The sequence below is a fragment of the Lytechinus pictus genome, chromosome 6 (genome assembly GCF_037042905.1).
Source record: "Lytechinus pictus isolate F3 Inbred chromosome 6, Lp3.0, whole genome shotgun sequence".
Taxonomy (NCBI): domain Eukaryota; kingdom Metazoa; phylum Echinodermata; class Echinoidea; order Temnopleuroida; family Toxopneustidae; genus Lytechinus; species Lytechinus pictus.
The window spans coordinates 26,393,418-26,403,886 of record NC_087250.1 but is presented as its reverse complement, the minus strand read 5'-3'; the positions used below and the strand labels follow the sequence as shown (position 1 = coordinate 26,403,886).

Below are 10,469 nucleotides of genomic sequence, written 5' to 3'. Positions count from 1 at the left end.
TCAAATCGGTTCAGAGTAATATCAACCCCCCCCCCCCAAAAAAAAAAAAAAAAAAAAGTTTCACTGCAAAGTGAACTTCATTTTGATTACCCTTTCCAAATTCGACACATCTTCCAGAATACTCTGGGATGCTGCCTATGAAAAAAAATGCACGCAGCATCCCAAAGGAAATTTTGGTGCTTCAGCACCCCCTGTAACCCTGCTTCCCAATGCCTTTTTCTGGAGTCGGTTTCGTCTATAGGACTGTACAGCAAGGTCTCCAGGTCACGGCACCATTGTCAGGTTTATTTAAAATTGAGAATTGTATCCGTATGTTATTTATTCTGTTATATTGAAAGAACCTCTATAGGAAGAACAGAACCATGAAATCAATGGCGAAGAGAAGCGTCATCGTTCAGTATTGTATTTTTAGCCCCCATCACACTTATTCGGAATCAACAGGAATCAAGCAGAAGCTGGAAAGAAAAAAATATTCAAAAAATCTAGAAATTTTTGGGAGGAACTTATGAATTCACCAAACTGGAGTTGAAATTCAGTAAATTGACCAGGTGTATCATCATACACTAGTCAAAATGAACCGCAATGGAGTAAGATTGATAATTCGTGCTACGTTCTTGGACATTATAGGGGCATTTTAAATATCCTGACTGCATTCTGAGTGCATTCGAAATATTTTTGTCATTTCTTTTGGCCGTCCCGAAGGTTTTGGTCATGTTCAAACCATTCGAGGGATATTTTCGAACGGTGTTTGAAGTAGATTTAAATGACCATCTGGTGGTCAAACAATAGTCCTTTCATTCAAGCCAATTCTGCTTGATTCGGAATAAGTGTGATGGGGGCTTTAAGAATAGGCATTATGGTCACATTTTGTAGCAATCATCCACTTTTGTACACTTTCATTTTGTTTTGTAATTTTCATACGGTAAATAAGACCTAACCATACCAGGTACCAGAAGGGGAATTTTGTCATGATCTGTCACTCTCGTTGCTTCCTCGCGTAAATTTTGTTTGCCATACAGTAAACCCAGACCAAGGCTTTGCGCATGACCCTGGGGAGCGGGGCTGCTGGGGAGATGAAGCACCCCCAAGATTTCTTTCGTATTATTCTTCCCTGGCAGTACCCACTCAAATATGGCAGGTGTTCAAATTGGATAAATGAAAGGAAAATGACTTATATTTTGCAGTAAAACCTCCTTTTTTTTTGCTTGTCAAAATTACATCAGCACCCCCAGTAAAAAAACTATCGTTCTCAGGGCTCTGGCTTTACAACGTAGGCTTCTACAGTATAATACATTAGGACATTCTCGTAAATACTAAGCAGGACACCTTCTGAAACATAGAGAATGTGATATCAAATGCCATTCATGACAATGATGTCTTTGTCGAAGGTTTGTGAATTGATACAACGGGTTCGTCCGTGACTTTGGACAAACGGCATTGCGTTTTTTTGTCAGCTCGGAAACGTAGGACGGAATTGTTGTTCCGATTCATCAATGTTTGACAAAGACCTCCAACCTTTTCATTGTGATTTGACTTAGATTGTCAGTGCATTTGCTGCGTGCTAGGGTTGGATTTGCAAAAACTCTCTATTGTAATTATGTATCGAAATTACAAAGTGATACATCATAAACACGTTTTATGTTATGTTTTTATTATGCACGCCCCATGAATGCAAATATAAGAAGGTTGAACTTGAACTTAAGTTTATGTATACAAAGTATATATTTTTTATATCAAATTTCTAATCACTTTGCAGATGCTATTTTATGGCAAACGTTTTTCGTAATAAAACTATTCCTTTTTCTCGTTGTGTACACTCTCAATACAACGATCTTAAGTAAGGGATATAATTGTAAACACTATCAACTTAGCACAAGAACCCACCCCTCAGAAGAAGAATAAGAAAATCAAACCCAATCGATAATGTTAATAACAATAATGATAATAATAATAATGCCAAGAGTAAGAAGTTTAATAGAAGAACATAGTCAAACATTTGAATGAAGCTATGATAAGAATACATGATATAAATATATAAATATTGAAATAATAGAAAAAAATAATAAATATCATAGAAAATAGACAAGAGAGAGAGAAAACCCCCATCTACACACGACTAGGCTTTGGAATTAATAACAAGAACGACTGAGGGCGCTTTCCGATAGATTGACTCAATGTGTTCATTTTGAAAATATGGTCAACTTTGTCACAGAAATTTACCAACATGGGCAATACTTAAAGGGAGCTCCAGGATGAAGATATCTATATCTAAATAAATACAGTAAAAATTCGTTAAGCAAAATGCTGAAAATTTCATCAAAATCGAATAACAATTAACAAAGTTAATGAATTCTAAATATTTGCATTATTCCGTTTGAATAGTTTTAGGCATGCCTTCATGAATATTCATCACATGGGCTGATGATGTCACATCCTTACTTTCCTTTTTCTCATGTTATTACATGAAATCATAATTATTTTATTTTTTCATAAATGTGTCAATGATGTGTCTCCATTATGACGAAATAAATTGCAGCGATGAATATCTAATGCACTTAATCAGTTGTCAATCGAACTGTTTTATTTCTTGGTAGATACATTTTGAATAAACCCAAATTCATATAATAAAATACAAAAAAACAAATGGGGATATGACATCATCAGCCCACCTAATGAATATTCATTAATATATGCTAGAACTGTTTCACCGGAAAAGTGCAAATCTTTAAAATGCAATAACTTCGTTATTTGTTTCTGATTTTGATTAAAAAAATTAGCATTTGTATCTTCAAATTTTACTGCCCGGAGCATCCCTTCAAAACATTAAGATTGTGAGCCTGTCATGGTAATTTGCGTTGATAAGGAAATTATTCAATTATTCAAATGTCCTCCTTTTTCCTGAGCACTCTAAACGATTAAGTATTTTATGTTGAACCCATTGTCCTGATTATTCCAATTCAAAAAGGAGGACCAATCGGAGAAGCTCACATCGAACATCACTGATAATGTGACAACTTGGATAAATATGAAGAAGATGACGAATGAACAAAATGTACTTGTGATTTGTTTTAGATTTTCATTTCAGTTGATGCGTGCTTGGGTTGAATTTGCGAAAATTCTTTATCGAAATTACAAATTAATACATCATAAACACGTTTTATGTTATGTTTTTATTATCCACGCCCCATGAATGCAAATATAAGAAGGTTGAACTTGAACTTAAGTTTATGTATACATAGTATATTTTTTTATATCAAATTTCTAATCACTTTGCAGATGCTATGATACATCTGGGACAAACGTTTTATCATATCACGTGAGCGGTCACGTGGTATATGATAACAACAACATGAATAAAGTCCTTAAAATCCAGGACCCAGTGGATTTGGATGCATATTAAATCCACCCCTCTCTCTGCAAGGAACAAGAATAGCCGCAATAAGGTAAGAAGAACATTAAAGTGAGAATATCTATCTTCACTGATTGAAGAGAGTAAAAAGATTCGATTTGATTTGCGTTGATGTGTATCTTCTTCTCGTTTTCAGAGTGATTTAATGCGCTGTAATATACATATATATATATATATATATATATATATATATATTATTATATATATATATATATATATAATAATATATATATAATATATATAATAATATATATATAATAATATATATAATAATATATATATATATATAAACGCTTTGCGTTTTGCGCACTGCGTTTCTTGGTGCTGTTGACTAATAAATTCATCATTTCCTGATGAAGCCCTATGGGCGAAAATTTGATCAATTTTTCTATCTACGGTTGTTTTATTCACCTTGTATTTTGCTATATATATATATATATATATATATATATGTATATATATATATATATATATATACACACACACACACACACATATATATATATATATATATATATATGTATATATATGATTTCTTACCTTCTTTTTTTCTTGAATCCCCCCTCTACTTTCACAGTAGTCTCAATCATGCTTTTAAAACAGAGAGGGAATGTTTAATTTTCATGTTTTGGAAAAAAAAATGCATCTTCGGTCTTCATTTATTTTTTAAAATCTTTTTTTCAGTATGCTTGTAATATCCAGGTCAAGAGACTTAATTAGAAATGCGTTTCATTATGTTTAGCCGTGATTCACCCACCTCAGATTAGATTTAAATTATGAAAGGGCCTGGGGCCCGTTTCTCGACACATGGACAAGTTAGTCATATCTTTATCCACCAACCACGGAGTTATTTCCAATCTTACTAAACCTGTTTTTCGAAAGGCTTCCTCACTAGAATACCTTGATATCGATACTATCGGTAAAAAGAGCAGACGAGACGTAGCCTTAGTCACAAAATAGCATAATTTTCAAAAAGAAAAATTATGACAAAATTGCAAATACTAAATAGGTTCATTATTGCGGATTGAAATAATCGCTAGCGGGTATCATTTGTCTCGCAATGTACTATGGTAAACAAGGAAACTCGTGATCACTCTCGCAAAAAGTGTTCACTACCTTTCTAGGAAATTCGTGATCACTCTCGCAAAAAAGTGTTCACTAGCTTACAAGTTCACGAGCTTTCGAATGCCGCTGCAACTCTTTATCAAGTGTCGAAAATTATCTGATAACGTAGTCTATTTATACAAATCCCCAGGACCGTACACATTCGTGTGTACTGTCCTGGGGATCAATATGATTGATTACGTAAGATTATAATTTTAAAATTTCTAGGCACTTTTGCATGTCATAGTCTACCCACGTGATGCCACTACGTCATTAAGAAAGAAGTTATGACAGGCTCGGATGTGTCATAAATATTTAGTGAGGTTGTTGTACCCGATCTTGGTAAAGAGGGCTTCGTAAAAAGGTTAGCGGACAAGTAGCTCACTATCTCCGATTTAGTCAAAAAGTTAGACTTATGACGGTGATGAGAAACGGGCCCCTGCGTACTAATTTTAAAAAAAAGGTTGGATTGCCACCTTTCTACTGTTATACAGTGCGTATAAAAAAAGAGGTTTACTCTTAGAAAAAGTCCTGTAAAATTATACATTTGTAGTATCCTGAAGATTTTTCGACATTTTAACATTGGTACAGATCCATTTAGGCAAATGACGATATAACTGTCGAAAAATATTTCCGCTTGAGTGAGCACCACTTTTTTTGAAAAGTTAGTGAAAATGATTTGCGCAGAGCTTTGAAATAGTAATGCGAATAAAAGTAGACCTTAATCACGAGGAACACATGAAATTTAGCTAGTGAAATTGATTTGAAGATATCTTTTACATTTTTTAACCTGTTTCCTTGCCCAAAACACTTCGAATAGTGCCATTGCGCCCCACCCCACTCCCCCACACACCGAGGCCATCATGATGATATTTGCTTTACACTGAGCTGTGATTTTCATGATTTGGCTTAGGCTTGATTTTCATTTCGTTAATTATTGTCAAGATTGGGAAAAATTTGAAGAAACAAGTATTAAATGAAAAATGAAATGTAAGCCCTCTTTAAATGATAAAAACTTAGTGAAGAAAATGTAAGAGATATCTGATATAAACTTTTGTTCAGATTCAGTTATGTCCTCAGATCCAGCTGGCACAACAAGTGTTAAGGATGTGCTTACTAGGTGTTCAAAATTTTAATTTTGGTGGCAAAATTGTTACAAAATACTTGCATGTATCCGTTTTACTTTAATTGACTCAAAGTGCAAGGAAAATGTATGAGAAATGTTTCGCAGGGTAAGTTTGATTTCGCCTTTTCCCCTTGACCCAGCATGAAAACGAGAATTTCTGCAGAAACATATTAATGCGAGCTTTGCAAAAATGGACAGTGCTCATTCAAGTGTAACATTCTGTCAAAACTTTTACTTTCATTAGATAGATGACACCTATAAAACCCAAGATTATATGTGAAGAAATTACTCACATGTTGTTTATTTTTTTATTTCCCAGGGCTTTTCCAAGTGTAAATTTCAAAAAGTCATTAAAATCGAAATATATTTTATTAACTTGCCACTCCTCAGAGATACCAGACTGAGGAGGTGTCGTGGAGACGTCTCTACAATTAGTTAAATCCACGCCCTGTCTTACAAAGAGTAACGATTGATCCACTCAACCTCAAATAAATGCAAAATGTCATCAGTTTTGTACAGAAAATTTACACAGTTTCCTTTGTAAACAGAAAAAAGCACACTATTTTTTCACAAATGCGCTAGACATGCTAAAGATTTCAACACATTCTGCACATCTAGATAATATTTTGAACAAATAATGCATTGTGGATGTTGGAATTACTGACTGTTGTTGATCAGATCAATTACACATTTTTGAAAGTCATTGCCTTAATTAGTCACGAGCATGTTACAAGTACTCTAAAATTCATTTTTTTCTCTCTATTTGTGTGTGTTTTTTTTACCAGCCAGTAGTATCCAGGTGCTTTTATTTGCACAAATGTCATTAGGTACTCTTGAAGGGAAAAAAGCATAATACTACACATGGCAAGGTTTGGGGGATCTTGGCTAAAATATTGACTTAATCATACTGCACTGTCTCCGATGTAACTCATTATGTTATGTGATTATGGCACAATTTGATTTATTTTCAATGCGTGATTTTTAACAGAATTGTTGTAGTTTTTTCACACATTTTTTTATATCAAAAAAATAATAAAGCACTCTAAAGTAAATATAACCCAATCATGCCAATGGACATGATGGAAGCTATGCATTGTATAGTTGTACCAAAATCAAGTCAAGATATGGTCGAAAGTATACCAGAAACGCAATGGAACGGCATAACCTTTATAACACTTGACTTATATTAATTCTTTAAGTTCATACCTATGGCTTTTGATATTTGGGTCATGAATGCGAAACAAGAATATAAGGCCCGTTTTACACGCATTTTTGGGCACACTTTTCAAACCATTTATTTCCCCTTTTCTCTCAGTCATCCAAAGGAGGGTAAAACACTGGCAATTTATTCAGACATGCAATTTATAGTATTATTATTAATGTTTAGAACTGCCTAATTTTGTTTAAACATTCCCATAGCTCATTTTAATCATTACATCCACAGTCATCATCATGGACCAACAAGGACTCGATTCAGGCCCCCGCTATTTCGCCGTGTGGGACTACGTCGTCTTCGGTGCGATGCTTCTTGTGTCCGCGTCTATCGGTGTGTACTCCGCTTGCTCCGGCGGCAAGCAAAAGACGGCCGACGAATTCCTAGTGGGTAATCGAAAAATGGGTATTTTCCCTGTTGCGATGTCCCTGGCGGTGAGCTATATATCTGCAATAGCTGTAATATCAATGCCTGGTGAGATCTATGTATACGGGACTATGTTTTCCTGGATAATGGTGACAGATGCCCTAGGAGATGTCTTGTTTTGTCGCCTTTTCCTGCCCACTTTCCTTAGAATAAACGTCATTAGTATTTATGAGGTGAGCAACCATCGACACGATCGATAAATTGTTATCTTTCTTATGGTGTTGAAATTGTATAGTGACGGAGAGGAGGGGGGGGGGGGGAGATTGAAAGAAGAAAAAGGAGGAGGAGGAGAAGAAGAAGAAGAAAAAAAAAGATGATGAAAAAGGAGGAGAAGAAGAAGATGATAACGACGACGAAGAAGAAGAAAGTGAAGAACCCACCCCCCAAAAAAAAAAAAAAATTGAAAATAATACCGATACAAAGACGAAAATGAGAGGAGAAAAATACTTTATCGTCAGTCCCTATTCATAGAGCGCTAACAATTAAGAAACTGGTATTTTCAAAGACTTTTTTTTGTAAATGGTTTTAATTTAGGTTCTTCTCAATCTAAATTGTCTTAATTGACAAGACAAATGCAGTGTTATGGTTGTACGTTTATTTTATATTTCCCTCAGAAAATAAAGGTAGTAAAAGAAACAATTATTCATGTTAATATCTTTCTTTCTCACAGTTTTTTGAAATGCGTTTCAACAAAGCCTTACGACTGATAACAAACATAGCTTTTTCATCTTTTACGGTATGTGTACACTTCATAAAAGTTTAGTTAACCTTGATTGGCAGTAGAGTAGCACAGACGGTATAGCATCAGCCCGGCGAAGATTGTTCGCACGTCCCAAGCCTCACACGTTAGGCTTTCAACGTTTACTCACGTAATCACGCCGCAGCTCGCTGCGTAAATTTGTTTTTTAAAATCCCTCTAATCTACGAAGCGTTAGGATATGCATCATCCTCACGTAAACATAACGTTGCGTTAGCACAATACAAGTTTATTGTCATTGAGAACAGTCCAACACCCTCGGCGCTGTATCCGACCGACCGCCCTGCACAGGTTCTTTTCGGATTCGATTCTGTAAACCATAAACAGTTACCAACACATGCAAGGCACATTATGATCTGAGATTGAACTGCTTCATAGGTTACCAGTACGTGAAATAAGAATAAAATTATGAAAGTTTATTTAAAGGATGATGACATAGGCCAAAGTTGCATGTTTGGTTGCCAACATACATTGCGAGCTTTCTGCTGGTGTATTTTGGTGAGTGGCGTCGTGATAGTCTTTTACTAACAAGCTATATATTTCGTGATTAACCGGCGTGCAAAATATCAAAGTGTAGACCCTTCCTCCTGTGCAATAGACGACGCGTTTTTATGAAGGTAATCGAACGTGGTAGCGCGTCGTGACGTGAGTAAACGTTGCAAGCCCAATTTTTGAAAATTATATGACTTTGTTCTATACCTGCAGCTCGTTTATGAGATAAGATAACGTACAATTTTATCTTCTATATCGACCAGCTCTAGGTGTATGAGTGTACACATGATATTTACAATTAATTTAGGCTACAATGAATATTTACAACATCATCGAATATGCAAAGCATATAGAAACAATGATTATGGGTCAATAATTTGGAAAGCAATAGCTACATTAATACAAGGTTCATGCCTTTAAAAATGTGAAAAGTGCAGAATAGGGTAAGAAATGCTTTATGCTATTTATTATTATTTTTTTTTTCTTAGTTCGCCTTTTGCTTGGGTTTGTTGACAAAGTGTAACATATTTATGTTTTACACATTAATTGTTTTCGGAAGGTATGTGAACGAGAGAACATCGTTCCTGGGTTCAAGGGCGTAGGCTTGTTTGAGCATGGAGAGGTGCACATCATGCCGAGGTGTATCTAAAGTAGTATGGTGAGGGGAGACCCATCTTTATAGGGGGATGAAACTAAAGTTTGGAAAATCAGCTGTTGAAAACAATAAAATGGGTATAAATTTTGTTGTGTTTGCTAGTGTCGGAACTCCTCTGCCACAGCGGGAGGTGGCACGTTTCCCCAGCATACGCCATTGGAACTAGCACCCATCGGGATCTCTGGCGATCAGTGTGCGCTCAACAATTTGCCACTATTATCATTACCATTGTTAATATTACTGTCAGTATTATTATTTTCATTATTATTACTATTATAATCATTATTGTTTATACTGTAATTATTATTGTTTTATCATTACTATCATTATTTTTGCTATTATTATTATTATTATTATATATTTTTTTGCTATTATTATTGTTATTATTATCGTTATTATTATTATTATTATTATTATTAGTAGTAGTAGTAGTAGTAGTAGTAGTAGTAGTAGTAGAAGAGTTATTATTTTTCCATTTCCCTCTTTATATTTCACTTTGTTCGTAAGATCATCAATACTATTGTGTAATCATACGCTCATTTTGATTTTCGCCTTACCATACTTGTCACGGTACAGCTCTTCTATTTGGGATCTGTGGTCTACACACCTGCAATAGCGTTGAATGCAGGTATGTTTTCTTCATTTCTTGGTGGGCTTATGTCTTAAACTGCACACCTCTCAATTTAAAGCAAATTCCAACTGAAGGCCTTGTACATCACTACTCAAAATAAACAATAATCAACTCCTGAAAACTTGCCAGGTGCCTTACCCATAATGCATTAATGTTTGTAGTATAGTCGTGTGATTAAGACCCAATTTAATAATGCAATTATTTGGATGGCGCAATGTATATGTTGCCAAACATCTAGCTAAATAAGTAATTACCCCCTCAAAACATTTTAGTTTCAATGTAAAAAGGGGAAAAATATCTAGCAAATAATCATTAGCCCCCTGTGGAGCCGTGATATGTGCAAACGCCGGGATATGTGCAAACGACGGTATATGTCCAAAATTTCGCCGGGATTTGTGCAAACAACGGAATTTGTGCAAACGCCACGCTGGGAAATGTGCAAATCTGTCAAAATTTATCAACGGCATCTGTTCAAACGTGACGACGGGATATGTGCTAATGAACAATTTGCACGGGAAAAGTGCAAACCTCCGGGGTATGTGCAAATTACTGTTTTTATCCATATTAAGGATATTTCTCATGAAATGTCTCATAACATTACTGTTAAAATGAGAAACATGCCTGCATAATGGAGAAGCTACAGCTAGTGTCATCGG

At 35.1% G+C, this 10,469-nt stretch overlaps 1 protein-coding gene across 3 annotated transcripts in view; it reads left to right on the top strand.

The window, feature by feature from the left end:
* The first annotated feature begins 3,346 nt into the window (after positions 1 to 3,346).
* Positions 3,347 to 10,469, top strand: part of LOC135154573 (sodium-coupled monocarboxylate transporter 1-like) — a 34,848-nt gene continuing 27,725 nt past the window's right edge. Inside the window, exons 1-4 of one of the 3 annotated variants that reach the window (XM_064101281.1) lie at positions 3,382 to 3,443; positions 7,084 to 7,451; positions 7,949 to 8,014; positions 9,759 to 9,810. In XM_064101281.1, the coding sequence (XP_063957351.1) occupies positions 7,092 to 7,451; positions 7,949 to 8,014; positions 9,759 to 9,810 (478 nt within the window). In that variant the 5' untranslated portion in view covers positions 3,382 to 3,443; positions 7,084 to 7,091. Of the gene's footprint in view, positions 3,444 to 7,083; positions 7,452 to 7,948; positions 8,015 to 8,253; positions 8,534 to 9,758; positions 9,811 to 10,469 lie in introns of those variants that run through there. The other 2 variants (XM_064101282.1, XM_064101283.1) reach the window with 2 other exon arrangements.